At 42.6% G+C, this 21,809-nt stretch overlaps 1 protein-coding gene across 1 annotated transcript in view; it reads right to left on the bottom strand.

The window, feature by feature from the left end:
- LOC120058331 (protein disulfide-isomerase A5-like) overlaps nucleotides 1-19,843 on the bottom strand; it is a 55,456-nt gene extending 35,613 nt beyond the window's left edge. The window contains exons 1-3 of the mRNA XM_039006915.1: nucleotides 19,774-19,843; nucleotides 6,687-6,816; nucleotides 4,845-4,932 (exon numbers count right to left, since the gene is read on the bottom strand). Coding sequence (XP_038862843.1) covers nucleotides 4,845-4,932; nucleotides 6,687-6,816; nucleotides 19,774-19,839 — 284 coding nt within the window. The 5' untranslated portion in view covers nucleotides 19,840-19,843. The remainder of the gene's footprint in view (nucleotides 1-4,844; nucleotides 4,933-6,686; nucleotides 6,817-19,773) is intronic.
- Nucleotides 19,844-21,809: the final 1,966 nt, after the last annotated feature.

Below are 21,809 nucleotides of genomic sequence, written 5' to 3'. Positions count from 1 at the left end.
TTGTCCGGTTGAAACATTGAAGATTTATGATAAAAACATCCTAAAGATTGATTCTATACATCGTTTGACATGTTTCTACAAACTGTAATAGAACTTTTGACTTTGTCTGGACTTAGTGCTCACGAACGAAAAGGTGGTATTTGGACAGAAATGGACTTTATCGAACAACAAACATTTGTGGAACTGGGATTCCTGGGAGTGCATTCTGATGAAGATCAAAGGTAAGTGAATATTTATAATGCCATTTCTGACTTTTGTTGACTCCACAACATGGCGGGTATCTGTGTGGCTTGTATCTGTGTGGCTTGTTTTGGTGCCTGAGTGCTGTACTCAGATTATTGCATGGTGTGCTTTTGCCATAAAGCTTTTGAAATCTGACACAGCGGTTGCATTAAGGATAAGTATATCTTTAATTCCATGCATAACGCTTGTATTTTCATCAACATTTATGATGAGTATTCCTGTAAATTGATGTGGCTCTCTGCAAAACCACCGGATGTTTTGGAGGCAAAACATTACTGAACATAACGCGCCAATGTAAACAAATTTTTGGATACAAATATGAACTTTACCGAACAAAACATACATGTATTGTGTAACGTGACGTCCTATGAGTGCCATCTGATGAAGATCAAAGGTTAGTGATTAATTTCTCTATTTCTGCTTTTTGTGACTCATCTCTTTGGCTGGAAAATGGCTGTGTTTCTGTGACTAGGCGCTGACCTAACATAATCAGATGGTGTGCTTTCGTCGTAAAGCCTTTTTGAAATCAGGTGTGATTTTTTCTTTTAGGCTTCTCACCTACCTCTTCATTACCGTTCAGGGGACGCGCTGCTGTAACTGGCAAACTGCCTCTCCACTCTCTCTCAGGTCCTGTCATCTGGTGAGTGTGTCATCATGGGCTTTCATCCCTGTTGGCACGGGCTACCGTTCTCATACTGACACTCGTGAGGTCTCTCTCCCTGTCCAAGCGCTCAGCTAAGCTTTGTTTTGGACCTGGTCCATTGGAGAAGGTGGGAAAACCATAGCCAGTCTTTCCAGATCTGGTGCAGATGCTGTAACTAGCAAATTGGTTGTCACTTCTCTTCAGTTGTGTGCTGCATTCTGTTATGTGAATGATTGGCTGAGCCTTGGATACAGCCAGTATTTTTCCAAACAAGCATCACTCGTTCGCTTACAGCCAGTAGTGATCCCAAGCCCACCCACCCAAACTTCTCATCAGATCTATACGAATCACATAGGTCACCTATTTTGGATTCAGAACATCACATTTTACAGAAAGGTGACTAGTTTGCCTCAGTTGAGGCGTCACTACAGACCTAGGTTCGATACCATGCTGTGTCACAACCAACCGTGATCAGGAGTCCCATAGGGCGGAGCACAATTGGCCCAGCGTTGTCCAGGTTAGGGGAGGCTTTACTTATGCCGCTCTACACTACATCTACATCACCATTATCAGTGAGTGACATGGCATGAGTCCTGGATTCCTGGCTGTGGGTGGACCTGCTGAGCTTCGCCAAATCTTTCCCACCAGCTGGGGGTTTTGATTGGTCAGTGAGTCAATCTGATTGCTGTGACGACGCCGATGGGTTGAAACAAAGGGCTTTTTAAATTATACTTTATTTTTCTCCCCAATTTTGTGATTTCCAATTACGATATTGTCTCATTGCTGTAACTCCCCACCGGGCTCGGGAGAGGCGAAGGTCGAATCATGCGTCCCTGAAACATGACCCACCAAACCGCTTCTTGACACCCGCCCGCTTAACCCGGAAGCCAGCTGCACCAATGTGCCGGAGGAAACACCGTCCAACTGATGATTGAAGTCAGCCTGCAGGCGCATGGCCCACCAAAATGAGTCGCTAGAGCGGAGTGTGTCATCCTGGGCTTTCATCCCTCTGTTGGCATGGACCACCATTCTCATACTGACACTCGTGAGGTCTCTCTTCCTGTCCAAGCGCTCAGCTAAGCTTTGTTTTGGACCTGGTCCAGTGGAGAACTGGAGAATATGGGAAAACCATAGCCAGTCGCCAGACTCACAATGCTAAGCTAGCAGCTGGCACTGCATCACCTATGTGACTGAACAGCAGCAAAGAAGCATGTCATCTAAGGCCCCGAAAAGGGTCTCTGGCACAGGTATATGTACAGTAATTTCTGCGGATCTTCAGGAGATTTCACACCTTTCAGTATTTTAGATTTTTTGGAGAGTGGACTGATGGTTGAGATGAATGGGGAGAGAGGGAGATACAGAGAGTAGTGGGCAGGATTCGTACCCTCGCTGAAGGTAATATACTGTATACAGTATGTGCTGCAGGCGGCAGTGTTAACCATTAGACCAGCCTCAGGCACCACACCCTTCAGTATTAAGGCATACGGTGGAGAAAGAGGGTTGACAGTAGATTTACTGCAGGGAAAAGAAGAAAAAAAAATCTCTACTTGTAAATATTTCTAGGTCTATATAAAACAGCTGACCAGGCTACAATGTTCTTAGACACTTTTCCTTATTCATCATCCATCTTGGACAGGTTAGAGAGAAACTTTGAGGGATGCTTTAAGTGGTAGGTGTCAGAGGGGTGATCTTTATTCTTTTGTAGTTCTGTTTGAAGACTTTTCACCCGAGCAACAAAAATGGCTCAAGTAGTTGAGGTTGACAGGTATAAAAATAAAAACGGGAACATAAAATGGAAGGAAATCATGTAGGGTAGAGGTCAGATCACGCAGGGGGGAAAGTGAAAGAAATGTTTAAGGAAAACAATTCTTCTAGTGTGTGTCTTGGGAACGTGGTGGATCCTCCCAGTATGAACACTTTCAGAGACTTAGTTTCAAATGGTTAATCTGCCCAGACCTGACAGGTCTATTGCATGGGCTTCAGGAAGACAGGGACGGGAAAGCGTGTTCTGAACAGTGCCTATAACTCATTCATACTCATACAGACAACACACACAAATGTAGGGTCTGAAAAGCAGTTTCCTTATTGCTATCTGCCAGAGCCCTCAGCAGAATGAGGATATGGAGAAAGAGACTCCCTATTTTAATGAGCATAACTATTCTCCAATCTCCACTGTGACTTCAGGAGGATATGCCAGGGAGAGATGAGATGGCATAGGTAGAAAGAGATGATACGAGCGCATTCAGCTGGCCTAGGCTTCAATAGCTGCTATCGATTACTTAGTCCAGGCCTGTCTCACTGTGCTATTACAAGGCAGCCATATAAAGAGGGTTTTACGGCTTCATTCCTATAGCTATACATCGGAGCTGGGAGGAATGACTCAACATTTTTCTAACCTAAAATGTTATTCAGAAGCATAATGGGACATGGACATTTTTCCTAACCTAAAACGCTTCTTGGAAATCTCTTAGAAGCTATATACTAGGGATTCACGATATATCAGTGAACTTAGACTCGAACGATATTAGCTAAAAATGCCAACATCGGCATTGGCCCGATGTCTAGTTTAACGCCGATGTCAAAGCTGAGATTCATACCGATAATGTAGGTACATGACGTCACGTAAAATTTAGCACTACACAGCATTCCTAACCTAGCCCACAATGTCTGCTGTGTGGATCGAGCAGTCAACAAGTCGAGCAGTCATTTGAAAAAGTAAGAACACTTCAGCGAGACAACTCAAAGGCAAAATCCATTAAGGCCAAGATAATGGAATTCATTGCCCTTGACAATCAACCATTCGCTGTCGTGGGTGATGTTGGCTTTCGCCGACTCGTCGAGCACTGGTACACACTACCAAGTGCGCTATTTTTCAGATGTTGCCCTACCGGAGTTAAACAATAGCATCACTGCTAAATAAATAAATCCACTTTTTTTGGTGTCACTGCTATTAGCTTCACAACTGACATTTGGACCAGTGATATCAGCCCCATGAGCATGCCGAGTCTCCTCAGTACAAAGTCCCACTGTGCAAAGTCGTATTGCATGCTCATGAATGTGCTGGTTGTCATTTCAATGGCATTTCAGAACACGTTTTAAAACATGCACACTAGCTAGCTCCATTCGAACAACTGAAGTGAGAAATAAGCTCATCAACTGCACCTGCAGCAGACGTGATACCCTCTGTCATGGCATTGAAACGCCTGCTTAACAAAACTGCCGACAGGCTGTGAACAAGCGATTCGGTTGCATTCTCTTTACTGCGTCGCCACCATGCTCGATGCTATGTACAAGGACCGATACGTCAATGCAGACAAGAAACAGGGTTAACTTGAAATGTTACATACACAGCTGGACAAGATGGAAACGGACAGTGAACACAGAGGAAAAGGCCAAGGACAGGCAGAGCTGAAACTTCACTGCTTGACATGTATGATGAAATTCTGGCTGAGACTGAACAACGTAACAGCACAGCAAGTTAGTGAAAGAAATAGGTTTTGATTATGTTTTACTGGTAATGGGGACATACATAAATGCCAACAAAATAACTTGTCAGTGTGTTGTGTAACCTTTATTTAACTAGGCAAGTCAGTTAACAAATTCTTATGTACAATGACGGCCTACCCCGGCCAAACCCGGACGATGCTGGGCCAATTGTGCGCCACCATATGGGACTCCCAATCACGACCGGATGTTATACAGCCTGGATTTGAACCAGGGACTGTAGTAACGTCTTGCACTGAGATGCAGTGCATTAGACAGCTACATCCGTGTGTATGTGTTATCTATAACTGTACAAGAATGCTTAAGGCTGCAATTAAAAAAAAAAAAAAAAAAAAAAAATTTGATTTTCTTGGCAAGGAAAATATCAGATATCGGTGCATCACTACTATATAACGTGTGACACATTGACTAATGTATTAATGCATGCTATTCCATCAACCAATCTTGTACTTACCCACAGTTGACCCAGGCGATGGTGCCCTGTCCTTTGATGACCTGGGCCACGTCAGATAGCAGCTTGAACTTAGAGTCCCCGGAGGTAGCTGTTTACACACACGATAAGAGGGGTGGAGTTATATATTTCACAACCACACAATTCAGTTTTACTACTCAGGTCACCTTATAATACACAGTAAACAGGTTATAATTAGGTTTGCAATTCTGTTCTAACTTTCTCTCAAAATCATGGTTGTAGGATTCCGGATTTCCTGCCCATTCCTTACAGAATCCGGGAAACTTCCAACCAGGGTTAATGGAAAACCTGGGAAAGTTTCTGGAATTTTGAAACCCTAGTTAGAATTCAATGAAGGTTGGAGTCAGAGGTCATAACACTAAAAACATGGACTGTGAACTCATACATCACAAGGGTACTGTATCCATGAACATTACCCTAGTGTTACTTAATAGACCTAGTCTCTGGGAGAGCATAATCTACGATTCACACGGTCTACACATTACCTAACAGAGTCCTCACTAAACTACTTCCACCATGTTATATAAAAAAAAAAAAAATCATAAAACACATCATAGTCCAAGGCCTAGTGAGAAACCATCAAATAATAAAATGCATTACAACATTACAATGTCCTTTGAGATACAATGTGGATTCAGAGACAAAACATACATTTTACAACCCCAACACTTGTAGTGTTGGACACCTCTATTTTGGGGCATTGCCATGGTCCTCTGGAGGTCCTGAATCACACCAGGTTGGTTGGTGGTAATACAAACGTTGGGCATTGATGTTAGAGATCACCATATATGTTGAGTTCAAATTGCTTGCAGATTCAAGTTACTGGAGAGACTTTTCCTCAAGTTGGTGGTGGGGTCTCAGAAAAGTTGATGGGCAGATGGGAAGCACGAGAACACTTATTGTCTGTCACAGATACTTCTGGAGCTTTTTGGGCCCCTCTTGTGAAGGAACCAAGTAATGCGCCAGTGGCGGTCAGGGAGAAGATCCGACAGCAGGAAATGAAGTGAGTAAACATTCCTAAACCGTCGGAGAATGCCAGAACGCAACGGCAAGCAATCTATCCCAGGGGGACGTTCGATACGTGCAAGTCTTATCCAATGACCTAACACTGGCTGAATGATGAAGCAAATAGATTTGGAGTGGAGCCGTACACACACGACACACAAAATTCATGGGAGCGGTGGGGCCTTGAGACGTAGGTTGTTTATGAACATCAGCATAGAGCAGCACGTACTGTACGCACACTGCACTTTCTTCTGGCCTGAAATATGCTAATGAAGATGTAATTAAATGCAAGAGAGGGTGATTTCCCTAATGGCTGTCAGTGAATGTAGTTTCATGGCTTCATTTGATCACATTGAGCTTTTGGGGTGTCTTTCTGTTCAGTACACTGTTCTATGTAGCACTTCCAAACCCAGGGAATAGAAGAGAACAAGATAAGCTGCAGGTCATTATAAACAAGCAGTGTGATGCATAACCACTGCCCTGCCAATGTCATTCATTTACCATTGTAAGTGACGGATTGTCAGAGATAAGAGAACACTACAGATAAGATCATACTTTAAGTCATTTACACCGAAAAATGCAGCTTGGGGACCATATTCACAAAGCATCTCAGAGTAGTGCTGATCTAGGATCACTGTAGCCTAGATCATAATGAATAAGATTACATGGAGCTGATCCTAAATCAGCACTCCTATTCTGAGAGGCTTTATGAGTACAAAGCCTTTTTTTTTTGAGTCTACAAAGGCCTAAAGTATGCCCACTAACTCACCTGACAGGACTGACTTAGTGTACAGCACCAGGACATTGGTTCTAACCCACCTGACTTAGTGTAGAGCACCAGGACATTAGTTCGGGTCCTCAGGAGTTTCTTTAAGTCCTTGTGGTCGCTGACCTTCTCTATCAGAGGAGAGACCTTCACCGCCGCCTGCAGCACAGACACCAGGCACACCTGCAGACAGAGATGATAGATACTATTTTATTAATTAATAATTAATTCACTATTATTTCAGAGGCCTACTCTCATTCATAACTCACACATTGGATGCTTCAGTGCAGAAGAATGGTCATTTTTGTGATATGAGATGGTTGACACCTCATGTGCAAGACAAAACCCTATGTGTCACCTGATGCTGACCACATACAAAGACCGAGTCATCTCATTGTGTGTGACTGAGGGTCTCAATGGTGGGCACAAACACATTAGATTATGTAAAATAGGGTCTAAGGTACAACATATGTGAATATGAAAATCAATAGTTGGAGTTTAAATATTTTACCTTAAACCTCTTACGGATCAGACCCTTTTTTTCCCAATTTTCACCTAAAATGACATACCCAAATCTAACTGCCTGTACCTCAGGACTTGAAGCAAGGATATGGATATTCTAGAAGCCATTTGAAAAGGAAACACTTTGAAGTTTGTGGAAATGTGAAATTAAATGTAGGAGAATAACACATTAGATCTGGTAAAAATACAAAGGGTAAAAATTGCATTTTTTTTGTACCATCATCTTTGAAATGCAAGAGAAAGGCCATAATGTATTATCCAGCCCAGACAATTTAGATTTTGGCCACTAGCAGCAGTGCATGTGCAACATTTTAGACTGACCCAATGATCCATTGCATATCTGTTCAAAATGTATCAAGACCACCCAAGTGGTTTATTAATATAAACTTTCAAGTTCATAAACGCTCCTCAAACAAAAGCATGGTATCATTTCACTGTAAATTGGACAGTGCAGATTAAACAAGAATTTAAGCTTTCTGCCCATATCAGACGCGTCTATGTCCTGGGAAGTATTGTTTGCTTACAACCTCATGCTAATCACGTTAGCCTACATTTGCTCAACCGTCCCGAGGGACACACACACACGTTGCTTTGAGCACTTCACAATAACTGTATGCAAAAAAAGTATTAGTTAAGACAAGGGACAGAACTGATATTGACGATTGAGTGTGAGAATGAGTCAGTTCAAGAGCTGCCTTCAGCTGCTGAGGCAGAGCAGGCTTATTTCACAACTACATTAACATTAGACCCTTTAGAAATGTAGGAAAGGCTGGTGATGATTTCTCTCCCACACGATCACATTTCTCCAGGCTCATTTACGGCCTTAGAGTGGGTGTGCATGGCGCATATTGTTGAGAAGATGAGAGTGAAAACTTACAAAGAGCACAATTACATTCACAGGAAATTGATGGACAGCATAGTGTTATGGTGAAATGAAAGCAGCACTATGGAGAGTGGCGGATGCGAGGTTGGGAGAGGAGGAATTACACGGACATCAGCATGGATGGAGTTACACACAGAACGAGTAGAGAATTTGCAAAAACCTTTCCTGGAACATTGACCTTGTAGTGCTGGCGGCTCACGCATCACATGCCCTGACAGCCAGCCAATACTGCAACAATGGCTGGGCAATCAGCGCATTGGTTGGTTTCCTTACCTAGGTACCTACTCCTTGGCTTAGGCTACATGACATAATGTCACTGTCCCGTGTCAATGTGAGCAGCATCCTAATGACTGTCTCCGCAATACACCCCCCCCCACACACACACACACACCTCCCTGTGATATTAGCAACATCTAGTGAACAGCAGGAAGACTGGCTCAAACTAGAGATTAGACTTCCAATCGATGGAGACAGAACAGACAGGGGGATACACTGCATGCTAGGCAGCTAATCATCCACAGCTGAAGAGGTAGCTAGGCCTAGCTCATGTCCATAGCCTCAGGGATGTTCTAGTGAGCAGAGAAAGTAATGAGGGAAAAAAAGAAAAAAGTCCCCTTGGATGTCAGGCACTTATTTCATGTTGTGGTTGGTTATAACACAATTTGCTTTTCATGCATTTGTATATTTCTTTCTGGTGAGTGTTTGAAGCTGAAGATCTAGGCTAGCTATTCTATACACGTGTATCATGTTTCTGAAGATATGCCTACTCCCTTTACCACACAACTCAAACTAACCCTATTGCTACACTATGATTCACCAAATCACGTTGTTTTCTTGTTTGCATTCGGGCATCACAGCAACAGAGTGATGGATGTCAAACCAAAACCATTGAGTGAAAAGTTAAACCATACAACTCGATTCCTTTTAACAATGTCCACTAATCAGTGGTTGTCTGACATACATTTTAAAGTGACAAATCAGGAGTCTCAGCATCACTCTTACCATGGAATTGCCCATATAGGTCATGGCCAAAAGTTGAACAACACAAATATTAATTTTCAAAGTCTGCTGCCTCAGTTTGTATGATGGCAATTTGCATATACTCCAGAATGTTATGAAGAGTGATCAGATGAATTGCAAAGTCCCTCTTTGCCATGCAAATGAACTGAATCCCCCAAAATACATTTCCACTGCATTTCAGCCCTGCCAAAAAAGGACCAGCTGACATGTCAGTGATTCTCTCGTTAACTTCTTTGGGATAGGGGGCAGTATTTTGACATCCGGATGAAAAGCATGCCGAAAGTAAACTGCCTGCTACTCAGGCCCAGAAGCTAGGATATGCATATAATTGGTAGATTTGGATAGAAAACTCTAGTTTCTAAAAAACTGTTAAAATAATGTCTGCGAGTATAACAGAACTGAAAAGGACAAACCACCCCCCCCAGAATTCTCATCCTACCACTGATTAATGGCTGGCACTTTTATAACAGGGCGAAATCGTGCCCGATTGCAGTTCCTAGGGCTTCCACTAGATGTGTCTTTAGAGTTTTGGGCTGGTTTTTGGAAAAATTAGCCAGAAATTGGAGTTTTAGGTGACTCCCATTTTGGCTGTAGTGTTTCAAAGCACGTGAATGAAAGCGTGTTTTTTGGTATTTTTCTCCGGTAAAGACAACGATTCTGTCTTAAATTGTATCGTTTATTTGCATATTAGGGTACCTAATGTTTGATTATAAATGTTGATTGACTTGTTTGGATAAGTTTATTGGTAATGTTTGGGATTCATTTTGAAGGAGGGAAACCAAGTGGATTATTGACTGAAGCGCACCAGCTAAACTGAGTTATGGATATAAAATAAAAGGACATTATCAAACAAAAGAACCATTTGTAATGTAACTGGGACCTTTGAGTGCCAACAGAAGATCTTCAAAAGGTAAGGCATATATTATATTGCTATTTCTGACTGTCGCAACTCCCTGGTTGAAAATGATTTGTTATGCATTTGTGTGCTGGGCGCTGTCCTCAGATAATCGCATGGTTTGCTTCGCCGTAAAGCCTTTTTGAAATCTGACACAGCGGCTGGATTAACAAGTTAAGCTTTATTTTGATGTATTGCACTTATGATTTCATGAAAGTTTCATATTTATTGTAATTTAATTTGGCACTCTGCAATTTCACTCTAGCGTCCCACTGATCCGCAAGAAGTTACAGGTGTGAGTGTTGACGAGGACAAGGCTGGAGATCACTGTCATGCTGATTGAGTTCGAATAACAGACTGGAAGCTTCAAAAGGAGGGTGCTGCTTGGAATCATTGTTCTTCCTCTCAACCATCGTTACCTGCAAGGAAACACGTGCCGTTATCATTGCTTTACACAAAAAGGGCTTCACAGGCAAGGATATTGCTGCCAGTAAGACCTAAATCAACCATTTATCCGATCATCAAGAACTTCAGGGAGAGCGGTTCAATTGTTGTGAAGGCTTCAGGACACCCAAGAAAGTCCAGCAAGTGCGCAGACAGTCTCCTAAAGTTGAGTCAGCTGTGGGATCGGGGCACCACCAGTACAGAGCTTGCTCAGGAATGGCAGCACGCAGGTGTGAGTACATCTGCACGCACAGTGAGGCGAAGACTTGGATGGCCTGGTGTCAAAGGCAGCAAAGAAGCCACTTCTCTCCAGGAAAAACATCAGGGACAGACTAATGTTCTGCAAAACGTACAGGGATTGGACTGCTGAGGACTGGGGTAAAGTCATTTTCTCTGATGAATCCCCTTTCCGATTGTTTGGGGCATCCGGAAAAAAGCTTGTCCGGAGAAGACAAGGTGAGCGCTACCATCAGTCCTGTGTCATGCCAACAGTAAAGCATCCTGAGACCATTCATGTGTGGGGTTGCTTCTCAGCCAAGGAGTGGGCTCACTCACAATTTTGCCTAAGAACACAGCCATGAATAAAGAATGGTACCAACACACCCTCCGAGCGGAACTTTTCCCAACCATCCAGGAACAGTTTGGTGATGAACAATGCCTTTTCCACCATGATGAGCACCTTGCCATAAGGCAAAAGTGATAAGTGGCTCAGGGAACAAAACATCGATATTTTGGGTCCATGGCCAGGAAACTCCCCAGACCTTAATCCCATTGAGAACTTGGTCAATCCTCAAGAGGTGGGTGGACAAACAACCCACAAATTCTGACAAACTCCAAGCATTGATTATGCAAGAATGGGCTGCCATCACTCAGGATGTGGCCCAGAAGTTAATTGACAGCATGCCAGGACACATTTCAGAGGTCTTGAAAAAGGGTCAACACTGCAAATATTGACTCTTTGCATCACCTTCATGTAATTGTCAATAAAAGCCTTTGACACTTATGAAATGCTTGTAATTACACTTCAGTATTCCATAGTAACATCTGCCAAAAATATCTAAAGACACTGAAGCAGCAAACTTTGGGGAAGTTAATATTTGTGTCTCAACTTTTGGCCACGGCTTAAGATACCCAGTCCTTTCTGCACTGAATTGAAAAAAAAAAAAAAACATATTTGGTAATGCTGAGTGCAAAAGACATAAAGGTCACTAATCTCAGAATATTGTGAACTGATGGCGCAGGAAGATGGCAGCCGTTGTCTAATGTGTTTTTTTTTTTTACTGTGGATACGGTGGCAGAAACATATCAGGACAGCGATCACTCACCTCAGATTAGACAAAGATTCTCTTCAACAAGCAGGATGCACAGGATGTACTTCAGACACCCGACAAGGCCGAAATCCATCATTGGCAGGAGAAAGAGACGCAGGTATAGAGGACACAGGGCGGGGTGCCATGTAAGGATCAACGGACGGCGAGTGGGAAATCTGCCTTTACCATCAATATTACTTGCCAATGTACAATCATTGGATGAGGTACGATCACGAACAGCCTACCAACGGGACATCAAACTGTAATATCTTATGTTTCACCGAATTGTGGCTGAATGACAACATGGATAACATTCAGCTGGCGGGATATACGCTGCACCGGCAAGATAGAACAGCACACTCCAGAGAGAAGAGGGGGGGGGGGCTGTGTATATTTGTAAATAGCTGGTGCTATTATACAAATATCGCTAGCCTGAAGTAGAGCATCTCATGATAAGCTGTAGATCACACTATTTGCCAAGAGTTTCTATATTTTTTGCGGCTGTTTATTTACTACCACAGACGGATGCTGGGACTAAGATCGCACTCAGTCAACAGTATAACAAAATAAGCAAACAGGGAAACGCCCACCCAAAGGACAGTCATTCCTAGTGGCCGGGGACTTGAATGCAGGGAAACTTAAGTCCGTTTGACCTAATTTCTATCAGCATGTTAAATGTGCAAGCAGAGGGGGTGAAAAAAATGAACCCGAGACCACCTTTACACCACACAAACAAAGCTCTCCCTCACCCCCCATTTGGCAAATCTGACCATAATTCCATCCTCCTGATTACAAGCAAAAACTAAAGCAGGAAGCACCAGTGTTTGCTAGCACAGACTGGAATACATTCCAGGATTCGTCAGATGGCATTGAGGAGTACACCACGTCAGTCACTGGCGTCGAGGACATCGTTCCCACAGTAACTGTACGTACATACCAACCATAACCTATGGATTACAGGCAACATCCTCACTGAGCTAAAGGGTAGAGCTGCCACCTTCAAGGAGCGGGTCTAACACGGAAGCTTATAAGAAATCGCGCTATGACAGACGAACCATCAAACAGGCAAAGCACCAATACAGGCCTAAGATTGAATCGTACTACACCGGCGCTCGTCGGATGTGGCTGCAAACTATTACAGACTACAAAGGGAAGCACAGCCACAAGCTGCCCAGTGACAAGCCTACCAGATGAGCTAAAATCACGTTGAGGCAAGTAACACCGAAACATGCATGAGAGCATCAGCTGTCCCGGATGACTGTGTGGTCACGCTCTTCGCAGCATATGTGAGTAAGACCTTTAAACAGATCAAAATTCCCAAGGCCGCAGGGACAGACGGATTACCAGGACGTGTAGTACGAGCATGCGCTGACCAACTGCCAAGTGTCTTCACTGACATTTTCAAACTCTCCCTGTCCGAGTCTAATACAAACATGTTTCAAGCAGACCACCATAGTCCCTGTGCCCAAGAACACAAAGGTAACCTGCCTAAACGACCACCAACCCGTAGCACTGACATCTGTAGCCATGAAATACTTTGAAAGGCTGGCTCACAATAACACCATTATCCCAGAAACCCTAGACCTACTCCAATTTGCATACCGCTCAAACAGATCCAGAGATGATGCACGCCACACTGCCCTTTCCCACCTGGACAAAAGGAACACCTCCGTGAGAATGCTATTCATTGACTATAGCTCAGTGTTCAACAACAGTGCCCTCAAAGCTCATCACTAAGCGAAGGATCCTGGGACTAAGCACCTCCCTCTGCAACTGGATCCTGGACTTCCTGACGGGCCACCCCGCAGGTGGTAAGGGTAGGTAACAACACATCTGCCACACTGATCCTCAACACTGAAGTCCCTCAGGGGTGGGAGCTCAGTCCACTCCTGTACTCCCTGTTCACCCATGACTGCATGGCCAGGCACAACCAACACCATCATTAAGTTTGCAGACGACACAACAGTAGTAGGCCTGAACACTGACAATGACGAGACAGCCTATTAGAGGTCAGAGAACTGGCCGGGTGGTGCCAGAATAACAACCTATCCCTCAACGCAATAAAGACAAAGGAGATTGTGGACTACAGGAAAAGGAGCACCGAGCACGCCCCCATTCTCATCGACGGGGCTGTAGTGGAGCAGGTTGAAAGCTTCAAGTTCCTTGGTGTCTACATCACCAACAAACTAGAATGGTCCAAAGAGGTCGACCGATTAAATCGGGGCCGATTTCAAGTTTATAACAATCGGAAATTGGTATTTTTGGGCGCCGATTTCTTTTTTTTCTTTTTACCTTTATTTAATCTTTATTTAACTAGGCAAGTCAGTTAAGAACACATTCTTATTTTCAATGACGGCCTAGGAACGTTCTGCCCCTGAGATTTTTAACCTTGTCAGCTCGGGGGAACCAATCTTGCAACCTTACAGTTAACTAGTCCAATGCTCTAACACCTGATTACATTGCACTCCACGAGGAGCCTGCCTGTTAGCGAATGCAGTAAGCTAAGGTAAGTTGCTAGCTAGCATTAAACTTATCTTATAAAAAACAATCAATCAATGACTGTCATTGCTCCAATGTGTACTTAACCATAAACATCAATGCCTTTCTTAAAATCAATACACAAGTATATATTTTTAAACCTGCATATTTAGCTAAAAGAAATCCAGGTTAGCAGGCAATATTAACCAGGTGAAATTGTGTAATTTCTCTTGCGTTCCTTGCACGCAGAGTCAGGGTATATGCAACAGTTTGGGCCGCCTGGCTCTTTGCAAACTAATTTGCCAGATTTTTACGTAATTATGACATTGAAGGTTGTGCAATGTAACAGGAATATTTAGACTCATGGATGCCACCCGTTAGATAAAATACGGAACGGAATGAACGTTTTGTTTTCGAGGTGATAGTTTCCGGATTAGTCAAAGGTATATGGTTTAGAGAGAAATAGTCGACGCGTTATAATTCCTGTAATAACTTGCGGCTGAACTTGAAGGGGGTTCCTTCGTTATTTTACCGTTCATGTCTTGATCTACTTCAAATAAGGTCTGTGTTTTGTGCAGGCTTAAACCGCCTCGACGTTTTGATACCCGTGTAAATCTCACTAGGATAAGGTAACGTTTGTCAACATATTTTCATAAATCCACTAAACAAATTGTTTTATCTTCGCTTATATTTAGCCAATATTGATCAGAGTTACCTTGTCCTATGGATATCTACACAGTTATAAAATTGGAACGGTGATGTAAGCCTACACGAAACACAGACCTTATTTTAAGTGAATCTAAAAATATCCTATGGAATAAATGAAGGAACCGCTTTTCAGATTTTGCTAGAAGGTGTCATGGGAATTATGACTCGCACTTTGGTTGTCAATTCTTACAATGGCCATTATTAAAATTGGATTTCCTGCATATAGAAATTAAAGTTTTTGTTTTCAACATTCATCACAGGTAACTTAAACTATTTTTATTCAAACAGTTGAGAGTATTTGTCTCCTAAGCAGACTCTTCAGTATCATTGTCACTTCAGAGCTGTGTGCGTGTATTATATTAAGTTAAAATGAAAGTGTTCATTGTTCATTCAGTATTGTTGCTATTGTCATAATTACAAAAGTGTGTGTGTGTGTATGATATATATACACACACTGCTCAAAAAAATAAAGGGAACACTTAAACACAATGTAACTCAAGTCAATCACACTTCTGTGAAATCATACTGTCCACTTAGGAAGCAACACTGATTGACAATAAATTTCACATGCTGTTGTGCAAATGGAATAGACAAAAGGTGGAAATTATAGGCAATTACCAAGACACCCCCAATAAAGGAGTGGTTAAATAAAGGAGTGTGTCAGCGTAGTGTCCAGAAAATGGAGGCGCTACCAGGAGACAGGCCAGTACATCAGGAGACGTGGAGGAGGCCGTAGGAGGGCAACAACCCAGCAGCAGGACCGCTACCTCCGCCTTTGTGCAAGGAGGAACACTGCCAGAGCCCTGCAAAATGACCTCCAGCAGGCCACAAATGTGCATATATATATATTTTTGATACCCGTGTAAATCTCACTAGGATAAGGTAAAGTTTAAAAAACGTGTTTAAAAAAAAAAAAAAAAACGGCTTTTTTAGTCCTCCAATAATCGGCATTGAAAAATCATAATCGGTCGACCTCTAGTCCAAACACACCAAGACAGTCGTGAAGAGGGCACGACAAGCCTATTCCCCCTCAGGAGACTGAAAAGATGTGGCATGGGGCCTCAGACCCTCAAAAGGTTCTACAGCTGCAACAGAGAGCATCCTGACTTGTTGCATTACTGCCTGGTACGGCAACGGCTCAGCCTCCGACCGCAAGGCACTACAGAGGGTAGTGCGTACGGCCCAGTACATCACTGGGGCAAAGCTGTACTATACCAGGCGGTGTCAGAGGAAGGCCCTAAAAATGGTCAAAGACTTCAGCCATCCCAGTCGTAGACTTCTCTCTGCTACCGCATGGCAAGCGGTACCGGAGCGCCAAGTCTAGGACCAAAAGGATCAACAGCTTTTACCCCCAAGCCATAAGACTCCTAAACAGCTAATTAAATGGCTACCCGGACTATGCATTGTGTCCCGCCAAACCTCCAACCCCTCTTTTACACTGCTGCTACTCTGTTTATCTATGCATAGTCACTAATCCTACATGTACATATTACCTCAAATAGCCCAAATAACCAGTGCACCATTGACTCTGTACCAGTAACACCTGTATATAGCCTCTACTACTGTTTTCTTTACTTATCTATTTGTTTACCTAATACCTATTTTTTTTACTTACAATCCCTTAACCATCAGTGCAGTTTAAGCAAGCATTTCACTGTAAGGTGTAAGCATGTCACCTGTTGTCTTCAGCGCACGTGACAAATAAACGTTGATATGATCTGATTTAACATAACACATCAGGTATATCCCATTAATTCGGTTTAGTGCAGAACTATAATCTATGGCAAATCCCTTCATTATTGATCACATATGCTGTAGCTCAGCCTATCCAATAAAGATGCAATGTGCGCAGCTGTCTATTGTAGGCCTAAGTGCAGGAGCTCCTCTCCTCCCACCACAAATGGCACATTATTCCAGTTGTAGTGCAATAGATAGGGAATAGGGTAGCACTTGGGAAACCGCCAGAGCGCCTGAATACATTCAGGAAGTCCATTAGAACACTACCCACCTACCTTTATCAAAAAAAGTGTGTCACTTTACATCAGTGTAAAAAAAACAACAAAAAAAACACGCTAACTAAGCAGCCAGCAGAGAGGAACCCAGCCGGTCATCTCGCTCTCTCATCGGCGCTCGCTGTACCCGCCATCTGGCGTGACAAATCTGCTTAATAAACAGCGTCCTGTTTTAAGTTTTGTTTTAAGGTGAGCACTGAATCAGAACAAATCAGGGGTGGGTTTGTCAAACACTCCATTTTGTCTCTGATTAATGACTCGAACAGCAGTAGAGAGAATATGTGTGTGTATGTACGTTGTGTTAGTCCCTCTGTGTTAGTCCCTCTGTGTGTCTCAGTGTGACTGTGTAGGCCTACATGTTTGTGACCATGCAAGTGTGTTTGTATGTACATGCATACATAAGTACGTAACTACGGGCGTGCGAGATGCTAAGGACACTGCATCTAATAACACCATCTTAACTGACATAGACACCCCTCAGTGATGATAAAATGGTCGCTGATGAAACTGCTGACAGGGAGGAAACTATTGTGGCCCTTTTCAATTATCAACCATTGATTTCAGGAGATGGTTTATGATGAACACCTCTATCAATGACTGCCTCCCAAATGGCACCCTATATAGTGCCCTACTTTTGATCAGATCCCTATGGGCCCTGGTCAAAAGTAGTGCACTGTATAGGGAACAAGAGCTCTAGAGGGTATAGTGGGCAACCAACCCACCATGATAGGAGGTGAAGAGGAAGAGGTCCCTCAATCCAGATTAAGGGATTTAAAAAAAAAATTGCTTTGACAGGCAACTAGGCAGGGCCACCAGAGGGACAGCCTTCAACACAGAGCAGTAGGTCAGTGTCCCTTTATCTCCCAATCATAATTTTTTGTATTTTTATTGCTACACTATAGTGAACAAAAACGTAACGTGTAAAGTGTTGGTCCCATGTTCCATGAGCTGGAATAAAAGATCACATAAATGTTACATACAGACAAAAACCTTATTTCTCAAATTTTGTGCACAAATTTGTTTACATCCCTGTTAGTGAGCATTTCTCCTTTGCCAAGATAATCCAGCCACCTGACAGGTGTGGCATATCAAGAAGCTGATTAAACAGCATGATCATTACAGGTGCACCTTGTGCTGGGGACAATAAAAGGCCACTAAAAATGTGCAGCTTTGTCACAACGCCAGAAATTGGCATGCTGACTGCAGGAATGGCCACCAGAGCTGTTGCCAGAGAATTTAATGTGTATTTCTCTACCATAAGCCACCTCCAATGTCATTTTAGAGAATTTGGCAGTACGACTAACCGGCCTCACAACTGCAGACCACATGTAACCACACCAGCCCAGGACTTCCAGATCCGGCTTCTTCACATGTGGAATCGTCTGAGACTAGCCACCTGGACAGCTGATAAAACTGAGGAGTATTTCTGTCTGTAATAAAGCCATTTTTGTGGAGTAAAATTAATTCTGATTGACTGGGCCTGGCTTCCCAGTGGGTGGGCCTATGCCCTCCCAGGCTCACCCATGGCTGCACCTCTGCCCAGTCATGTGAAATCCATAGATTAGGGCATAATGAATTTATTTTAATTGACCAATTTCCTTATATTAACTGTAACTCAGTAAAATCAATGAAATTGTTGTGTTAATATTTTGATATTGATTTTGGCACTGTTGGGTAGAACATGCAAGTTAAGCACTTCACTGTTCTTGTGCATGTGAAAATAGAACTTGAATTCACAAACACACACAATTTCCCCTACTTGCCATTACACAACAGCAGTACCCACCTTTGTTTGACATGGCAGTTACTAAACCACCAAACAGGATGCTGAACAGGAAAGGTCCATGAGCACAAGTGATTGGAATGATGTCAAAATTCAGCCATTATGTAGCCAATCAAGGGATGAGTGTTGGTAACAAAGTAAAAATGTAGGCCTAACGTAACATGTCAGATTTGTAGCAAACAAGGTTACATTTCTAGCAATCATTCCTCAAGAAATGTAGTTATACTAATAAAAGTGTAGACATATCTTAATAAATGTTCAAATGACTGGCCAACATACCCATCCATGAGTCATAATAACCCCACCTCTCGTTCAAACACATAGCTGTCTGTAACTGATTCCAAACGTAAACCATGCCCACCCCGGAAAAAAAAAGTAGCAACTTGTTGGGGGGTGAACAGTAAAGCAACGGGTGGCCTTTGTCACAGTCACACTTCAAAAGAAAACCGTTTAATTTAGAAGGCTAATTTACGCATTCAGCCAAATCACAGTTCTGTTCCCAAAATCTGTTCCAAAATAGACAGCGCAAAAAAGATTACTGTGCCTTGAAGCCAGGCAATCACATGAATAACAACACAGAGAGACGGCCAAGGTATGCAGGACAATTAGGTAGAAAAGTAGGAATATATACCTGAATATGAATCTGCAACAATGTAAATTCAATTATTGGGTTCTATTGTAGAATATGTGGAATAATTGTCCCCCATTTTCAAGGCTCTGTTCCAGCCAGGTTAACTTTACGTCATCATAGGAATTCTATATCCATTCCCGGAAAAGGGACACTAGATGCCTGTTGTGCTGACAATCCATTCAGGAGGATCTACACGTTTTGACCAAACAATATGAAACTACAGTAAGATACTATATTCACTTGTTTTTTTTGGGGGGGGGGGGGGGGGGGGGTATTTATAAGCCTCAGGTTCAGGCTCTGATTTAAAATTGCTAGGGCTGTCAACCTTTCCTCCCTGCACGAAGACCGGGAAAAGATACATCGCAGGCTTTTGTAGATTAAATAAAACGAACAACATTTACATTCAAACAGGTCTCTGTTTATATGACACAAAGAATGAGCACAAACAACTTACCAACAAGACGAATATGTACATTTTCAGCTCTCTCATCCTACTCCCGTAGCGGTTCCAAGAAGCCATGATGCCGTTGCCACGTCTGGATACGCACGCGCAATCAGGCTTTTCACTGATTCTTGAGAAGCCCGCAAGGCTTCTTAGGAAATGTAGTTTTGGAGGATAGACCCGTTCGCATTACCAGAGATTGGCCCTGGCCTCGCCATAGACATTGAAGCGCTTCTAGAGTTTTGAGAGCTCCAAACGATATTTGGTTGACCCCACCCCAGCTTTTAAAGTTAATGTCCTGAAATTCTTCACATTTTGCTATGGGGTGTAGAGACATTTTTAAATCACATTTTCTCCAATTCTAAACATTTTTGCTTGGGTCAGATATAACATTTAGCAGATTTAAAACTAATTTCAGGTGATTCTACAAATTTTGCCATGGGATGGTTACTTTTTTGTGCAGTTTTAAAGCAAATTTCCTGCAATTCTACCCATTTTGCCATGCCTTATGTTGGTCATTTCAGTCATTTAGCAGATGTAACCTTTATTTAACTAGGCAAGTCAGTTAAGAACAAATTCTTATTTACAATGACAGCCTACCTCAGGCAAACCCTAACCCAAAAGACACTGGGCTAGTTGTGCGCACCCTATGGGACTCCCAATCACGGCCGTTGTGATACAGCCTGGAATTGAACCATGGTCTGTAGTGACACCTCTAGCACTGCAATGTAGTGCCTTAGACCGCTGTACCATTCGGGAGCCCCCAGATGCTTTTATCAAAAACAATTAGGGTTAAGTGCCTTGCTCAAGGGAACGGCGACAGATTTTCACCTAGTCGTCTCGAGGATTTGAACCAGCAACCTTTCGGTTACTGACCCAATGCTCTTAACTTCTAGTGCACATCTCCTTACACCGTAATCTATTTAAACGCAAAGTTGCTCCAGGCCTATGTTATTTATCTGAAAATAAATGGGAACATAACTCAGGCAACGATCCAAGTCTGGAAAGGCAGCTCGATGTGGGCGCATCATGTAGGCCACTGCTCTCAACCTGTGCTAGTGCCGGGAAATCAGGAATCGCCGCTACAGTCAGACCACTGTGACTGAACTAAACTATTCAAACTTCAAAGCTGAAATCAACTGCCATCAGAGATAATTTAATGTTTTTCGTTTTTTTGTGTGAAAATTATCTTGAACTTCCGTAGATTCAGATATAAAGTCATTGTAAGCAGGTTGACAAGGGTTCCCTTTAAAAAAAACAATAGTCAGGCTTTATATTGGTACCAACATCACATAGAAGATCAGCATCCGGGGAGACCATGATCAATGAGGGGTGTTTTTGTAAGTAAAATAACATTTATTGCACATCACCAGATAATAATAAAACAAATGACGTTAGTGAAGTGTCTTTAATATGAAACACAGGGAGGTCATCACAAACCGTTACTCCATACTCTAAGTATGTATATGCGCTTGTCATTTTTTTTAAATAGCAAATTCTCTCTTGTGCACCCCTCTCGGTTAGAGTTGCGATGGTCCTTGTAGTAGCTTCCAACTCGCAGAGAGAGCGCAGTAACCAGCTGCAGGTCGTTTTGATCGAGACATTGGAGAGAGGAGGGAGATAGACTTCTGTTGAGGTAGCCTGAAGAATCAAGGAGAGCTCTCGTGCTTTGCGTGACATTTAGAACAAGTTAGAAAAAACATCAAAGGTAAGAATACACTTTCATGTATCTATTGGACAGTTGAATTGCATGGCCCTTTGTCATATTGGAATATTGGCGATGGCACAATAGTAAAACGATTTAAATTTTACTTTTAAAACGAAATAAACAAATAGCCTAACTTTCCAATAAACATTTTATTCTGGAATGATTATCATTTTCCAAAATGGTGCTAGTTATAGATAAGGAGTAAAACACTATTTTTTGTCAATGTATTGATAAAATAGCTTATATTGAGCACCGTTTCCACATTTTACATCCAAACCATTTATCATGCGATGAATTAGAAGTTTCAGTTAACAAATCGTGTTACTTACACATAACAGTA

The sequence above is a fragment of the Salvelinus namaycush genome, chromosome 13, assembly GCF_016432855.1.
Source record: "Salvelinus namaycush isolate Seneca chromosome 13, SaNama_1.0, whole genome shotgun sequence".
NCBI classification, from domain to species: domain Eukaryota; kingdom Metazoa; phylum Chordata; class Actinopteri; order Salmoniformes; family Salmonidae; genus Salvelinus; species Salvelinus namaycush.
This window is presented reverse-complemented; position numbering and strand designations above follow the sequence as displayed.